At 53.5% G+C, this 15,960-nt stretch overlaps 5 protein-coding genes across 5 annotated transcripts; 2 read left to right on the top strand and 3 right to left on the bottom strand.

Annotated features, from left to right (window-relative positions):
- Window positions 1-890: 890 nt before the first annotated feature.
- On the bottom strand, window positions 891-4,202 carry M406DRAFT_355921 (uncharacterized protein). The gene is made up of 4 exons (XM_040923297.1): window positions 4,113-4,202; window positions 3,865-3,992; window positions 3,604-3,761; window positions 891-3,525 (listed from the first exon to the last, which is right to left on the bottom strand). The coding sequence occupies exons 2-4, from the start codon at window positions 3,935-3,937 to the stop codon at window positions 1,456-1,458; spliced, it is 2,301 nt and encodes a 766-aa protein (XP_040776415.1). The 5' UTR covers window positions 3,938-3,992; window positions 4,113-4,202; the 3' UTR covers window positions 891-1,455.
- A 1,238-nt stretch (window positions 4,203-5,440) lies between these two features.
- Window positions 5,441-6,882, bottom strand: M406DRAFT_258022 (uncharacterized protein; the record flags this gene model as incomplete). Its single annotated transcript, XM_040917209.1, has 2 exons — window positions 5,441-5,626; window positions 5,692-6,882. 2 exons carry the CDS (start codon window positions 6,880-6,882, stop codon window positions 5,441-5,443), a joined length of 1,377 nt encoding a protein of 458 aa, XP_040776414.1.
- Window positions 6,883-7,896: 1,014 nt separating this feature from the next.
- On the top strand, window positions 7,897-9,241 carry M406DRAFT_321945 (uncharacterized protein). The gene is made up of 3 exons (XM_040919578.1): window positions 7,897-8,356; window positions 8,426-8,843; window positions 8,902-9,241. Exons 1-3 carry the CDS (start codon window positions 8,062-8,064, stop codon window positions 9,020-9,022), a joined length of 834 nt encoding a protein of 277 aa, XP_040776413.1. The 5' UTR covers window positions 7,897-8,061; the 3' UTR covers window positions 9,023-9,241.
- M406DRAFT_256966 (uncharacterized protein) lies at window positions 9,225-9,950 on the bottom strand (the record flags this gene model as incomplete). The annotated part of the gene is made up of 2 exons (XM_040917137.1): window positions 9,225-9,485; window positions 9,654-9,950. The coding sequence occupies 2 exons, from the start codon at window positions 9,948-9,950 to the stop codon at window positions 9,225-9,227; spliced, it is 558 nt and encodes a 185-aa protein (XP_040776412.1).
- Window positions 9,951-10,308: 358 nt separating this feature from the next.
- Window positions 10,309-14,247, top strand: M406DRAFT_345865 (uncharacterized protein; the record flags this gene model as incomplete). The annotated part of the gene is made up of 4 exons (XM_040922125.1): window positions 10,309-10,833; window positions 13,579-13,853; window positions 13,915-14,012; window positions 14,078-14,247. Exons 1-4 carry the CDS (start codon window positions 10,432-10,434, stop codon window positions 14,245-14,247), a joined length of 945 nt encoding a protein of 314 aa, XP_040776411.1. The 5' UTR covers window positions 10,309-10,431.
- Between the last annotated feature and the right edge of the window lie 1,713 nt (window positions 14,248-15,960).

Below are 15,960 nucleotides of genomic sequence, written 5' to 3'. Positions count from 1 at the left end.
ACTACCTTTTTTCTTTTGCTTTTTAGGCTCAAGATCGACACCGCCTTGCCTTTGCTGCTTGGACGGACGTTTCGTTTTCGGGATGTGAGACCTACTATGCACGTGCTATGTAACAGTAGTCAATTACCATAGCACTTATTAAGTATCCTCCGCGGCGCGCACGGCAGAGAACAACACAGGCTTTTCCCTCCTGGGCGTTGTAATCAGCTGGACGCACTCATAATGCACCCTAGTCTTCCTCCTTTCGTCGTCTGAGGCGGGAAGGCAATGCCGGACACGAGCTCCTGTATCCGATGTCTTGTGTTTTCTTGATACGAAGTAGGCTACCACATATGAGATGTGAGAGGAATTTCCGAAACCCTTAAAACTCCTTGAGATTGATCCTTTCTGAAGAAGAAGACAAAGACTCCCCCAAACCACCCATACGATTTTTGCTGAGTCAAGTCCAGTGATTGTAATTTCCTATCCCAAGAAACCTGCTTGCCTTGCTTGTTAGTTTCTAGCTGTTCCACTACGAAACAGCAATCTGGATTGCAGGGCGGGATAGACTGGGGGCAAAATCCCCGAGGCCTCCTCTAATGCATGCATGCATGCTTCCCATGAACCAAAACAAGCATCCCCGTGGCTAAGTCCAGAATTGTTTCCTCCAGAACGGGCCAGCGAGTCAATGGTTTCGTTCGACCTGAAACCTGGGCTGGGCGGTCCTACCATTACGTCTTTGTGCTGGCCCTGGGGCCCGGTGGGCTGTGCTAGAGCCTAGTATCCAACCCTGAAATGTCCCGGATACGTTCAATATTTCTTCTCTCGCGAGGCGGTCGACGCGTTTTGAACACCGTCTGGACTCGTGGCATTGATGAGCACATCGATTTCACTCGAAACGCTCCAGGGCATAAGTGAGACTATTCTCTTTTTCAAGCGCAAATTGCTCTCATTCTCGTTCCCAAGACAACTACATAGAGATGTACGCACATCAAACATGATCCATCATCAGTGCCTAACAAGCGAGCAAGATGACAATCACCGCAGTGCATGTTATTGCGATCAAAATTAATCATCATATTTCCCAACGCCGACGAGTTTTTTTTGTTTTTGTTGGTTTAAACTCGATATCATCCCGAAGATGATTATTGCCCACGATAGTCCCGTTGAGGGTAACCTATCTTATGATTCCGAACCACACACACCACCTTTTCCCAACCATGCTTAATGGGTATATGTTGAATGTGACGCCGGATCTCCCTTTCTGCCCAAGAATGCCTCTTTTTTGGTTGACAAAAAACAAAAGACAAAAACTCGCTAGTTACCATGGCTTGAACCTAAAACGCCGATGTTGAATTCGTCAAGGTCGTTCGTCGAGAACGACCCGATGGAATGATCAGTGTCAACAAGGTTTGTGTGTTATGCCTTGTGACGGCTGTCCGCCTCGAGAGGGCGGACTTTGTGTGTTGAACTGGTTTACTTCGCGTACTTGGCACGGAAATGCTTGGCAGCGCTGACCATGTTGAGAAGAGCCTCCTTGGTCTCCTTCCACTGACGGGTCTTCAGACCACAGTCAGGGTTGATCCAGAGCTGCTCAGGGCGCAGGTACTGCAGCATCTCCTCAATGCGGTCCTTGATCTCCTGCTCGCTGGGAACACGGGGAGAGTGGATGTCATAGACTCCAGGACCGATGTGACGGGGGTACTGAGAGTCGACGAAGACTGTCAGCAGCTTGGCGTCAGACTTGCTGTTCTCGATGGACAGGACATCGGCATCCAGAGCCGCGATGGCGTGGAAGAAGTCCTGGAACTCGGAGTAGCAGAAGTGAGAGTGGATCTGGGTGGCATCCTCCACGCCAGTGGTGGACAGGCGGAAGGCCTTGACGGCCCAGTCCAGGTAGGCCTCACGCTCCTTACCGGCGCGCAGAGGGAGACCCTCACGGAGGGCAGGCTCATCGACCTGGATGACGTCGATGCCGGCCTTCTCGAGGTCGACGACCTCGTCACGGAGGGCCAGAGCCAGCTGCTCGGCCTGAACAGACTGGTGGACGTCGTCACGAGGGAAAGACCACCGCAGGCAAGTGACGGGTCCAGTCAACATACCCTTCATGGGCTTCTTGGAGACAGACACAGCGTACTTGGACTCCTTGACGGTCATGGAGGCGGGACGAGAGACGTCACCGACGATGATAGGGGGACGCACGCAACGGGAACCGTAGCTCTGGACCCAGGCGTGGGTGGTGAAGGTGTAGCCCTTCAGCTGCTCGCCGAAGAACTGCACCATGTCGTTACGCTCAGGCTCACCGTGCACGAACACGTCGAGGCCAAGCTCCTCCTGGATCTTGACGTTGTCCTCAATCTCCTTCTCGATGAACTTCTCGTACTCGGCAGCAGAGATTTCGCCCTTGGTGAACTTGGCACGCTGCTGGCGGATCTCCTTGGTCTGGGGGAACGAACCAATAGTGGTGGTAGGGAACAGGGGGAGGTTGAGCTTCTTCTCCTGCTGAGCGATACGCGAGGTGAAGTCGGACTTGCGGTCGTAGTCAGAAGCAGCAATCTTAGCCTGGCGCTCCTTGACAGTAGGGTCGTTGGTGCGCTCGGAGGTGGCACGGGCCTGGACGGACTTGGCATTGGCCTCAAGCTGCTCGCGAACGGAAGCAGGGCCCTCGGTGACAGCCTTGGCAATGACAGCCAGCTCGACGGCCTTCTCGCTGGCGAAGGAGAACCAGTCGGCAATCTCGGGGTCCAGCTTCTTCTCGCTGGCCAGGGTGTGGGGGGTGTGCAGGAGGGAGGACGAGGTGGCGACAATCACGCGCTCAGCACCCAGCTTCTGGGTAGCGGCCTCGACCTTCTCGATGGCACGCTTGAAGTTCGTCTTCCAGATGTTGCGGCCGTCAACGACACCAGCAGACAGGATGGTCTTGGGACCGAGGGCATTAATGACGGTGTCCAGCTGCTCGGGGTTGCGGACAAGGTCGATGTGGACAGCGTACACATCCTTGGGCACAGCCTCCAAGTTGTGGACGATGTCACCAAAGTAAGTAGTGAAGACGAGCTGGGGGATCTTGTCACCCAGGCCGGCGAACTTCTGGTAGGCGGTCTTGAAGGCGGTCTTGGTCTTGGCGGGCAGGTCCAGGACAAGGACGGGCTCGTCGATCTGGACCGTGTTGGCACCAGCCTGCTTCAGCTTGGCGAGGAGCTCCTCGTAGACGGGCAGGAGCTTCTCGAGCAGGTCGATGGGGTTCACGGATTGGCCACGGTCGGCCTTGCCGAGGTGCAAGAAGGAGACGGGACCAACGAGGACGGGACGGGTGGCGATGCCAGCCTCCTTGGCCTCGAGGAACTCAGCGACGGCCTTGGGCTTGGCAGCCAGCTTGAAGCTCTGGTTGTCCTGCAGGGTGGGCTTGACGTAGTGGTAGTTGGAGTCAAACCACTTGACCATCTCCAGGGAGGGGACGTCGACGCCATCCTTCTGGTGACCACGACCCATAGCAAAGTACTCATCAACGGTGTTCAGGCCGGCGCTGGAGTAGCGCTCAGGGACGGCCTAGAGGGCGAGGGGTTAGCACAATGCTATTCCAGAACAACGTGAGATGGGCGTGTAGCGGCAGGGTTGGATACTTACACCAAAGTCCTGAATGTGGCTGAGGACCTGGTCGTACAGGGCGAAATCGTTGGAGGGGATGAGGTCGACGCCAGCATCCTTCTGGATCTTCCAGTGGGCGAGCCTCAACCTCTTGGCCTCGGCGAGGAGCTCATCCTGAGAGATCTTGCCGCCCCAGTCTGAATATTGTTGTTAGCAAAACCATTCTCCGTGTTGTTTGTCTCATTGTTTTGATAAATCGAGCCGATGGAGACGGGCGAGCAAAGATTTTAGGTCACTAACAAGCCTCGGTAGCCTTCTTCAGGTCACGGTTGACTCCCATGCGAGGGAAACCGAGGATGGCGGACTGAACCATTGTGATTGATGTGGCGGAGGACCCGAACCGAACAATTGACCACTTCTTGGGATGTCTGGTGGTAAAGGGAAGGTCAGCATATGTGCTCAGAAAAACTCTGCCTAGCTCATGCAGCTGTAGAGAGCTGGGGTTGGAAGGAGGGCTTCGAGGCTCGGCACAGCTGGTGGTCACATACAGATAGTTGGGCAGGAGCAGACCTGTTTCGACTCTCCACGTCCTTGATAGGAGAGATACAGGAGAGAAGGGGGGAGGAATGTTGAGGGGTGGGATGGGCGTTTGGGAGAAGAGAGAAAGAGAACAAGAGGAAGAGCAAACAAGAATGGGCACCAGCCGCTTTTTAGTAGCAGTATGTGTGTGGCATGGCCAAAATGGCCGAGCAGCGGTGTGGTATGTGACAAGCTCGAGCTTGCAAGGGAGGAGCAGTCATCAGCAGCATCAGTAGCGGCAAACGGCATCAGCAGCGCCAGCGCCGCCAACTAGCACTTGCTAGCACCAACAAAACGAACCACACAGTCCGAGCCCAGCTTCCAAGCCAGCTGTAGGAGGGGTAAAAGCCGCCGAGGGTCAGGGGCAGGGTCTGGACTGAGGGGTAGCTCAGGCTCCCCCATGGGCGTGCACTACTCCCCTGTAAGACCGGGGACATCTGCACTGCGAAGAAAAGAAAGAAGAAAAAAAGAGTTTTCAAGTGTAACTGTTTGCAGGGATCCTGCATACCGTAAGTACCTACTGTGGCCCATTGTTACTGGTTTAAGGGCCTCATCAGAATATTAAGCAGCGAACCCCCTCTCCCTCCCCAATGAGCAAGCTGCATATTAGCGAGGGGCCTTACTCACGATAGGCGCTTTCTGACTCTTTCGTGTATGTGTGAAGGCTTCAAGACTGAGGTAAACCGACGTCAAAATGGCGCGATTGGTACAGTACGTCTTCACTTGTCCGCACTACGTCTTGCCACATGCAGCCCTGAAGGATTTGATTTGCGGGTCCTCATCCTCTCACCCACCCTCCTCCGGACTCCGGCCCGCCGATATTCACCTTTGAGAAACGGAGCCGATGTAAAACAGATAGGTCGCCGAACCTTTGAGCTCGGAGACTTTCTGGCCTTTTCTACTGTACATTAAGTTGGGAAGGGTTTTCCTTTGCTTCTTTCTCTTCCTCTTTTATTTATTATTGTTATCTTTTCGTCTCTGCCTTCCTTCACGGAGCATTTCAGAGAGGCAGGAAGCAGATACTCGATGCACACAAAAATCTGTCGTGAATTATCTGCTCATTTCCTTCTTGGCGCCATGATCCCGCGCAATGTACCCCCCTTGGTAGCGGAATCGGAACCTTCACGCAAGGGACTGACTGCGGCTGACTCGCCACCAGCCTTTGAGTTCTTTCAACGAAACCCTTGCAGATCTGTGACAAAACATACAGTACATACCATGTAGTACTATGTAGTAATTTGTACAGTCATAAAAATCAATCAGTGGTATCATAAGCTTAAGAGAACGCCGCTACTCCCTATCCAAGCAAAATACTCTCATACTGTTCATCATCCAAGTGTTTTAGCAACACTTGCTGCAGAGCCGCCTTGCTCCTGGTTATAGCAGGCACAACGCCGCGAATCTGCTGCAGGTTGCTTTTCAGGCTGTCCATATGACTCCCGATCTGCTTCGAGAGGTCAAGAAGCTCATCGTCTTGTAGGTCCTGTAGCCGACACAAGTCATGGTTAGTCTTTCATCATATCGACTGTGGTACGTAGGAAAACCTACTTTAAAGAGCCCTCCAAGGACGTCGCCTGGCAACGCAGGCACAAGTTCTAAAGAATCCCTGGGCTCATCATCATCCCCGTCCTTGGGCTTCATGCCGGGCGCAAGGACATGCTCTCTCCTCGCCTTCTCCTTCCACTCTCTGGCCTCATATTTCGCGTTGGTCTCCAACTTGTGCAGATGATTGTATTCGTTGGCCAGCGCATCCTCCTCCCTTTGGATCTCCTTTTGCAGCAGGCTCACGGAGTGCAGCAGCGGGTTCAGGGTGTTCTCAAGTGTCTGGCTAGCATCCATTGTCCGCTCGAAGTCAAAGTCTTCTTCGTAGCTGCCAGCGTTGCCACGGGTGGCAGTCGCCCCGGTAGGGGCAGGAAAGGGAAAGCCTTTAATTAGTTTGCCGCGTAGTCGCTGTGATACGTGCACCAAAGCTGCTGAGGCGTGTTGACGGCGCCGGTTGGTATCCTGAAGATTGAGAAGGACAGGTCGTTGTGCATCACCCAGGATTGCGCTGATAAGATTGATGGACAGAGGGTCAAGCGGTGTCCACTTGTCGTCGATCGTGGATCGTGGGATGGTACGAATGGTTTCTTTGAGGTGGCGGAATGGAAACTGTTGCTCCCCTTCGGATTCTGAGCTCCCAACTTCTTCCGCGTCTGGCTCTGCCTCTTCGGTCTTCCGTGGTGCTCTCCGGTTGGCCTTCTTCGAGGACGAGTTTTGCTCGGGCTGGCCCTTGGATGCCCGATGGCTCGTTTGAGCCCTGGATGAGAATGATTGATCTTGGTCCGGGTCCAGCGCTGATGCACTGGAAGCCTTCGGTCGCCCTCGCCGCTTAGGCTGCGTCATTTCCCCGGGTTTCTTCAACAGTGACGATTTCTCACCGGGACTGTCACTCCTCTCTAGACGAGGCCGCCCGGGACGCTTCTTTGGTGCATCGTCGCCAGCCGGAGGTCCTTGCTTGCGCGCCTTACGCGCGACTGTCTTATTCTGGGACGCATCCGGTCGCTTTTCAGGCTTGACCTTCTTCCTGCTTATTGTAGATCCATCCTCCTGCTCGGTACTTCGACGTGATCCACCAAATGTTCTTTCTGGGTCCCACGACCGTCGCTCCCGTCCACTTCGTCTTGGCGATGAACCAGGCGGTTCGACTGCAGGTCCTTTTCGTGATCCTTTTCGTGATCGCTGTGGAGGCGACGGCATTCGGCGTGATTCTTCTTCAGGAGGGTTCGAGTCTTGTTGTGCAGAGGAACCAGGTTGTCTCGTTCCGGATGTATCGTCTAACCTCGTGGATTTCCGTTCTCGTCCATTCCGCCTCGGCCTCGAGTTCGTCGATCGATCCGCTATCACCTCCTGCGGGCTTGGCCTGGCATCCTTATCCACTGTCTCGGAATGCCGCTCGACCTCTGTATCTGCGCTTCGCGTTTCACCCTTCCGCGCTCGACCTCTTCTCCCAAGTTGCGCAAGAGGGACACCTTGCTTCTCAGGTGCCGGGATGGTGGCGGCATCAGATCCCTCAGCCTTACGACCACGCTTTTTGGGCCGCGCCTCCTCCGCAGCGTCTTGTTCGTCATGTTCCTCTACAGCCTCGTGTCTCGACGCGTCTTGAGCGGGCTTCGACGCGCCTGGTGGTCGACCGCGTTTGCGCTTTTGATCTAGGGGTTTCGGGGCCTGAATTGGTGTCAGATAGAGAAGACAGTATTAAAGATACGAACTCACCATTATGTTGCTCACAAAATATTGTGGGCAGGCTTGATTCCGCCTTGAATGTTGTAGGGAGGAGGGGGAGCTTGAACTACAGGGACGGAAACGAGACCTGCGAAAGTGGGAATCCTAGGTGCAGGGGGCTAAACCGAAACAGGCAGTATCACTGCTATGGCTCCCTGGGCAACGTGTTGACACGGGTAGAATTCACTGGCACTGGCGAATCTCGTGATGACCAAAATCAAGCACTAGGACACTATCTTGTCCGAGATGAATTTCCTTGTGTATTTGATAGGGCTATTCTTCTTCTTCTCCTTGTTCTTTCTATCAGGAAATGGTGTTCTTAAATAACATGAGAGCTGAGTCTCTACTATAATAGAGCTAATTTTTGGGAGGAATAAAAAGACTATCTCCCAAGTGAGAGAGGGGCACCAGCGACGTCCCTTGCCTGTTTACATCATCCTTGAATTGCCTAGCTTCTTCCCCAGACCCTGGGAAAGGCAATCCTGCCAACATCTCTGGCCCCATTCCTGTCTCAACTTTTTTTTTCGTCTTTTCCTTTTCCTCTTCCCTCCCCTTTTGTAGACCTTCCAACACGAAGATCTCCCATCTTCTATCCTTCTGCATCGAGGTTTTCTCCAAATCTCTCTCTCTATACACAAGCAGCGCACAGGCAACATGCGCTTCTCAGCATTCTCGGTTCTCTCGGTCCTGACCTCGCTCGCGGTGGCCCAGGACTTTGAGCAGTACCAGGCCCAGTTCCAGAACTTCCTCGGCCAGTTCGGATCTTATCTGCCGAATCCCAGCAAACATGATCCTGTGGGCGCTGCGGAGGCCAAGGCTGGCGAGATGAAGATGGACGTCCTGACTCTGTCCAACTGGAGGGAGACTCTGTACTCGCCGGTCACGTCTGAGACCACGACGCCCGAGGAGTGGCTTGTATTCGTCACTGGTCGCAACAAGACTTGCTTTGGTATGTTGAACCTTGTATGATTCTCGAGTGGTTCTTCTATGGAAACTGATTTTTTTACCCCTCGTCTAGGTCACTGTCTGGGCATCGAAACTGCCTTTAACCAATCTGCCGCCAAGCTCGCCCTTCTGCCGGATGCGCCGCACGTTGGCTACATCAATTGCGACGATCAGCCCATCCTTTGCAATGTGTGGTCCGCCGGCGCCGGCCACGTCTACCTCATTGAGATGCTGCCCGAGCCAGCGCCCATCGACATCTACTCCAAGCGCCTGAACCTCACAACCACCACCGCTGACACCTTTGTCGAGCTGTACAAGACTCGTGAGGACAAGACCCAGTTCAAGAAGAAGGATGGATACTTCCACCCCTTCGACGGCGAGCTTGTCAAGTACGGCGTTTCCGTGCCTGTCGCCTACCTTCTCTGGGGACTGAGTGTTGTGCCCAGCTGGGCCATGATGCTGGGTGTGTCTTTCCTCAGCCGTACGATGATGTAAGTCGCCGAAACCGTCCCAAGTTTTGGATAGAGTGACATGTTAATGTTGCGTTAGGAACCGGCGCATGGCTCCGCAGGGTCAAGGTCGTCCCGCTGCTGCTGCTCAGGCTGCTGCAGCCCCTCAGGGAACGCCACGCCGTGGTGCTCCTGCGGGAGACGCATGGGGCACTCGGTAAGACGTCGTCTGTTTGGGAGAGAAAATGGAAGGTATAGTGTATGGGCAAGAGTTGTTGATGTGACGTCGGTATAATCGGGAAGACTTTTCTGATTTGGTAATTGTCGGTTGGCTGGACTGGTAGGCCATGGGTGCCCGGGATTATAGGTAATGCGGACCCGTGTTGCATGATAGTACACTCCCTTCGCCGGGTCATGAAATATTCATTTCTTTGCTTCGCATGTCTCTTGGACCGTCTGAAGCCCATCAAGGACCTGCTTGCTCAACTGCGCGTTTGAAAGTCTGCCGTAACGAAGATCGCTCATGCTGCCGACAGTCTGTCTGATCGACTGTCGCAACTCGGCCTCCTCATCCTCGAGGTTCTTGACTGCAGCATCTAGTTCCTCCACGGCACTGTCCAGCTCTGGGATTATGGAGCTGATGTTGTGCTTCAGGCCTGAGGCCCTTGAAGCGGGTCCGTAAAGCTTGTCTCGTGGTTAGCGAAACCCAGTGTTGAATTCGGCCACCCAATGTTGGGCAAGGGAGAAAACGGTAAAATAATAGAATGACTCCCCCCCCCCCCCCCCAAAAAAAAACAGAGAAGTGGGGGTTAACAGGAACGAGGGAGAAAAGAAGGAAAAAGAAAATCGTACTGCTCTCTCGACATCGATTTCATCGTCCACTTCTTGGCTCTCGGCCTCCCTCTTGGCTCTTAAAGCCTCGCGTCGCAGCACCTTGCCGCGCCTCGCCTCATGCTCGATATTGGCTGCAACATCGTCAATAAGCGCGTTTCTCTGGGTCTGCAGGTCTCTATATAGTCTTCGGATCTGTGGTGATGACTGTTGAGAACGTGGGAACAGTTCTGTGAATTCCCTGAGCGAGATGATTGCTGGCAACTGTGCCGGAACCAGCAGGTAGTTGGTGAGGATCGTCGCTTCAGTGGGTGCCATGTTGCCCTGCCGTGGTAGTCTCTTTTTTTAATGTATTCTTTCTGTAGAAAATCTGGCGTCTCGGAGAGATCACAGACTTGTGAGTCAGGAACACGAATGAATCGGAAAAGGGGAATAAGATGCGAATAGCCTCCAGGCGCCGGAGGGGCTTTGTTCACTATTGCTTTCCCTTGTGCCCGTATTGGAGAATGTTGCGAGTAACCGTTCCTTCCCGAGACGCGTTTTGACGCCCCTGAATCGCCTGGTCCCGTGACGCCAGCCGACCTAGCCTCCTTCACTGTCTCTGTGACTTCGTGCTCACTTTCATTCCTACCCTCTAAGCTGTCAGAATCACCCACAGTCGAGCCTTGAGATCTCGCGTTTCATCCAGACCACTCGAAAAACTCTCTTGCGTTTTTTTCTATAGCCCTGGGCACTTTTCACCCTGTTCTTTGGTAAAAACTACCGGTAGAGACAAGACTTCTCAAGGGAACCGGCAAGGATGGCCCCAACTAAGACTCAGAACGCGCCCTACAGCAAGGACGAAAAGGTCCTATGCTTCCACCACGAGATGCTCTATGAGGCCAAGATCCTCGAGATCCAGCCAAGTGATGATGGACTATACTTGTACAAGATTCACTACAAGGGGTGGAAGGCTTCTTGGGATGACTGGGTGCCTCAGGACCGCATCCGCAAGTTCAACGATGAGAACAGAGAACTTGCCAAGCAGCTCATGGACCAGGCCCGCGCGAATATGCAGAAGCATTCAAAGCCCGCCAAGAAGGCTGCTCTGAAGAATGGCTCAGACTTCAGCTCTGCTCGTGGCAGCGAGGAGCGGACGGGAGGTGCTGCGACCGCGTCTGGGCGGGGCCCGCGACGGACGAGGGACTTTGATATGGAGCTTGTGAGTACTGCCCTTAAAATTTTCCTATTGTGCTCCCATTACGTTTCGTATCCATCTGTTGTGAGTTTTCTGGCATATTGGAGTATCCCGGAACACGTCAACGAAGAGAAGGAGAGTAGAGATGGCGGAAAGGGCTGGGCTTCAGGGCTAGGAAAGGTTGGGGCATCCATCCTGTCACCCACTTCACTTGGGACCTTGTCATCCATCTTGGTTGTTATTGTGGTCAAACTACCTGAATGGACTGCTACAGCAGCTTCTATCTCTGCTATTGACATTGCAAAAACACCCCATTGTGAAAAGTTGGGACGGGGCAGCACAACAATAGCTGCAGCTTTTCTACTTGAAAGCAACTTTAAACAACAACCTGCACCACCACCAACTTCGAAATCAACAACCTCAGCAACTATCTCTTTGTTGGATTCTTTCCAACCTGCACTTGGTTTTATTCCATCAAGCCTGCTCATCATCCATCAGCTTCGGGCTTGATCTGAATCTCGCACCATCTACATCCCGTCGAACTCCCACCAGCCATCTGCCGACAGCAACCTTCAAGCCACGATCTGCAACAACGCGTTCTGTGTTCAGCATTGTTTCAGTCTCGACATTTCTGTCCTTTGGTTCCAGAAGGTTGAGTGAGTTCGTGTCGCCTATCACAGGTCGCGTTTGCATCACTTGTCCTAGGACGCGTCTCAACATCACCTTACATCGACTTCCTCTGGTCAGCCCTTCACCCCCCCATCGCAAGATACTCTTTCATTTGCACATGAGGAACTGTTGCACCATCTGCATCAATCCCCGCACCCTTAGCATCATCTTCGCCACATCAGCTGCGTCGAAGTCTTGGAATCACCACCATCTCACCTACTTCTCTACCTGATACTCTCTACAATGTCTCGCTCTGGCTCCACGACCCAGCCTGAGGCCCTTACGGCTCCAGACAGCGATGCAGCCTTGTGTGTCGAGGAGACGACCAAAGAATTCGCAAAGAAGGAGAAGGAGTGGGCTGAAGCTGGTGTGCAAGTTGACTTCAAGCGCCCTTGGGCCCTTGGAATTAATCCGCTGAATCGGTTCACGGACCGCTACGTCAAGATGGTCGATGATGTGCCTGTCTTGCAGAACCCGCCTATCATTCACATGAAGGTCGAGGATGCCAAGGTCAAGAAACCTACCAAAAGGCAGACTGCTGCCGATAAGAACAAGGACAAGGAGCACCCGCGAGTGGAAGCAGCAAAGGATGGCGATGGCAAAGCCCCGGCCGGCATCATCGATTGGTACGATGGCGTCCCACACGATACAATTCTTCCAACCGCTGGTGTTGCCCCTGAGGATCGCGCTCATTTCAACCAAGAGGTACGAGATGCTCAGCGCGAGAACCAGCTGCAGGCTCTCGGAACCTTACGCGATCCCATTGCCCAGAAGGCGCGCAAGGGGCGACGTGACACTTTGGCTACCAGAAAGGCTGCGGGCGCGGCAGAGATTCCTCCTCTTATTCGCAGCAGCAGACGATTGCGAGGACAAGGCCCCACGGTCACCGACAATCAGGACGGAGACCGGGTTGCGACCTCTTCTTCGTTATGTCGGGGACAACTGGATGTACAACCTCCCATCAGCGCCTTGCGAAGCACACTCGGCAATAATGACATCCCATCGGCTGATGATGATGCAGCGAGTCAGGATCAGTGGCGCGCCGATGTCCACATGGCGAGGCTGGCTCGAAACTTTCCGCCTATCTCCTCTGGCCAGCAGATAAATCCCAGCAACGCTGGCCCAAGCACTTGTTCGAATGCTCCTCTAGCCGTTATGAATGATGGAATTCATGACTGCCCCCCGTCGACAGCATCTGCCAACCCTGAGACGCAAGGCATCAAAGATCATGTGTCCGAGGCTTGCGAGATTAAGCCTACCGAGAAGCAGTCCAAGGACAGCAGCCGAATCAAGTCAGCTACGGCAGCACCCAAGAAGAGGCCTCAGCCAAAGACCGCAGCTACGAAGAAGGCCAATATCGATCGCAAAGAGAAAATAGAAAATACTGCTACTTTACAGAAGCAATCCAAGCCTTCCGCTTCCAAGAAGCGCAAAGCTGAGGAGGATGGCGAGAGACAGACGAAAACCCCCCGCATTGGGCGAGCTTGCGGCATGTGTCGCATAAAAAAGACCAAATGCGATGGACAGCGGCCTTGTGAGGCTTGCTTCAAGCGACACTTCGAGTGCGAGTACGGTGGCCTCAACCAGGCAGAGGCTCACACAAAGGATGAGAAGCCTCAGGGCGACGCACCTTCTGGGAATGGTCGTCCTGGCAGCGCTTCCTTCAGGCCCACAAAGCAGCCCCGACGCCCCAAGCCGCAGGGCACCAACGAGGGCGCGTCTTCAGCCGGCCACAACAAGTCTGCCGCATCCGGTGCTGAGAAGCTCGGCGCCGGGAAGAGAACGCATGACCACGACGATCCTGATGCCACCATGCATGCACCACCCACGAAGCGAATCAAGCTCAAGCTATCATGCCTGACAGAGAACCCCCAGCCCGATAGTCCATCTGTGGACAGCCAGCCCGCAGAGGCTAATGACTCCCGGGGCGTAAAGTTGCGATCCCCAGTCCGGGAGTACGCCTCTATTTTGGGTGTTGACTTCATTCTGCCGTCTGGAGAAACAGACAAGCATCGCGTCACAGCTGCTGTCTTAAACGTCATTTTGGGATGGAAGTCCGAGAGAGGCCACGAGAAGGCAAATGTTGACAATAGTGAACAGGAAGATTCGTTTCACAGCAAACCGTCTATCAAGCTATGGTTCCCCGATCACTTGAAGGGTTTGCTTGTCGATGACTGGGAGAACGTCACCAAGAACCAGCAGCTTGTGGAACTCCCACACAAGAAGGCGACCGTGGAGAAAATCCTTCAGGACTACCTGGATTATGAAAAGCCCTGCCGTGCGGGCGATGACACACAGATCGATATCCTGGAGGAGACCATCAGCGGCCTTCGAGAGTACTTTGACAAAGCCCTTGGTAGGATTCTGCTGTATCGGTGAGGCTACCCATGACTGCAATTTCTGTGCATGTTGCGGAGTGACTAACATTGGCGTTAGATTCGAGCGCCTGCAGTACGCTGAGCAGCTGAAGGAGTGGAACGGAGAGCAAGGACCAAGCACCACATACGGTGCTGAACACCTGAGCCGATTGCTTGGTAAGTTGTTACCTTGGGGGGTTCCTCCTCCTTTTCTTGCCGAAGTAAGCTAACTAAATGGCCAGTGTCTCTGCCGGAGCTGATCACCCAAACAAACATGGATCTGCAGTCCGTCACGCGCCTCCGCGAAGAGCTTGTCAAATTTACCAACTGGCTTTGCAAGAATTACGAGACTTACTTCCTCGATGAATACATGGTTCCCGGCACTGAATATGTGGAAAAGGCGCGCGGTTAGGGATCCGACGCGTCCGAGTCCGTGCAGACCAGTGTCGCGCCTACGGACTCATTGAGCAACGAGGGAATTTCTGGCCCTACGATATCCCTGAATGGCGAGGGAAATTCCAAGAACAAGAGACACGCGCAGAACCAGGGTGGCTCTGACGCAAAGATCCTTGGGAAGAGGAAGGCCGGCGCCGGCTGCAACGAAGACCTGGACAGCCCGCAGACGGTCGCAGACGACGGTGACGAGGAGTTTTCTCCTTCTCCCAAGAGGGAACGCCGAACTCGTTCTCGCCGCAAGAGAGCAACCTAAGTCAGCTCGCGTACTGCGCAAGGGAAGAGCTCAAGGAAGTTCTCGAACCGCCCACTACCTCCCTCATGCGCAACGCCAAACACACTTCGCACCAACACAATATCAGCCGAACCTGCGACCATTTGTCACAACCATCCCTTTCGTTTTCTTCGTCCTTCTCGCATCCAGCCTTCGGTGCATTACCGAGTTGAATGCCTTTTCCTCACTCTGCAGACAAAAGATTCCAGATTCAAGCTCTCGACACAACACCATTTCTTGTCTGAGAGACCAAAATAACCCATAGCATCTGGGTTCATCACGAACAAAATTTGTACTTTTATTCTTTCTTAGACTTTTCTCTTGGTCCTGTGGGTTTTGAAGGGGCCTGGTGAACCTGCCTTTCTACCTCTGTTCACTGTTGATGAGGCACATGACCAAGAAAGCCTTCTGTTCTTGCTCACCTTATATGAGGAGGCATAAGATCATACAAAAGCTTGGATCTCGGCCTCTAATTTCTCTAAATTGCGGTCTTTTGATCTCTTGTTCTGCTACACTTTATGATTTAAGGCCACGGTACACTCTAAGAGAGGACATGCTGGCCTTCTTAGTCTCCGGAGCGGAACCATTACGACTTGCGGACTTACAAAGTTACAGAGGGGGGTTCACTGTAATATGGGCCGGGGGGGGGGGGGGCAGCAAGTGTGGCACGCGCGAGGAGGACCTTGAAAAGTACGACGTGTTTCTCGTACCATTTGCACGATCAAGGGAGGCGGCCAAATTGTTTTGTCTGCCGCGGCAGAGGTCTGCTGGATAAACTTGTGGACGGACTCTTTCCCCAGCTCTTTCTGTTTTTTTTCCAGCTTCTTTAATTTTCGTCTTAAGCTTTGATCAACGACGTCTGTCGACGGCGCCCAGGCATTTCTGGGCTAGATGATGAAAAGGCTCGGAGACGGGAAGCTATTTCATAGAGAATGAACCCGGTACATGAAACAGTTCTTGTGATGCCCGTCCTTTCCTTCTTTGTGAGAGACTTGGTCAATCAGAAAATTGGTCGTGCCATGACGAAGAGCTTGTAAAGATGATGGGATTTGAGCCAGTGTAAGTGTATGGCAGGCAAATACATATGTACAGTCTTTCCCCCTCATCCATCCAGACATCCCCATATCCATCGTAGGAGTGTCTAACAGCAACGTTCCAGCATGGTGGCATGATAATGGTCCGCAAATCCGCTCCCTTCCTCTAACGTAGACATGACTGAAGCATACCTCCCTGTGTGTAGCGTTTCTGACTACCTGTCCAAACGGACTGTTCTTCAGACCATGTGTGTCTTCATCGGCATTGTCCAAGCCGGTCGAGCTGGCGATACGTCTGGGTTTCCCGCGTATCTGCGTGGCCCCTCTACTAACACCCTCCAAAGTTCGAGAAGAGAGTCCTGCC

Source organism: Cryphonectria parasitica (assembly GCF_011745365.1).
Source record: "Cryphonectria parasitica EP155 unplaced genomic scaffold M406scaffold_4, whole genome shotgun sequence".
Lineage (NCBI taxonomy): Eukaryota > Fungi > Ascomycota > Sordariomycetes > Diaporthales > Cryphonectriaceae > Cryphonectria > Cryphonectria parasitica.
The sequence above is the reverse complement of the archived record's forward strand: the minus strand, read 5'-3'. Positions and strand labels throughout refer to the sequence as shown.

What these genes read in the sequence shown, in the direction of transcription:
- M406DRAFT_355921 (XM_040923297.1), bottom strand. Translation starts at nt 3,937, where the DNA reads ATGGTTCAGTCCGCCATCCTCGGTTTCCCTCGCATGGGAGTCAACCGT. An exon ending in GAAGAAGGCTACCGAGGCTT is followed by an intron (nt 3,762 to 3,864) that starts GTTAGTGACCTA and finishes AACAATATTCAG; the next exon opens with ACTGGGGCGGCAAGATCTCT. An exon ending in GCCACATTCAGGACTTTGGT is followed by an intron (nt 3,526 to 3,603) that starts GTAAGTATCCAA and finishes CTCGCCCTCTAG; the next exon opens with GCCGTCCCTGAGCGCTACTC.
- M406DRAFT_321945 (XM_040919578.1), top strand. Translation starts at nt 8,062, where the DNA reads ATGCGCTTCTCAGCATTCTCGGTTCTCTCGGTCCTGACCTCGCTCGCG. An exon ending in TCGCAACAAGACTTGCTTTG is followed by an intron (nt 8,357 to 8,425) that starts GTATGTTGAACC and finishes CCCCTCGTCTAG; the next exon opens with GTCACTGTCTGGGCATCGAA. An exon ending in TTCCTCAGCCGTACGATGAT is followed by an intron (nt 8,844 to 8,901) that starts GTAAGTCGCCGA and finishes ATGTTGCGTTAG; the next exon opens with GAACCGGCGCATGGCTCCGC.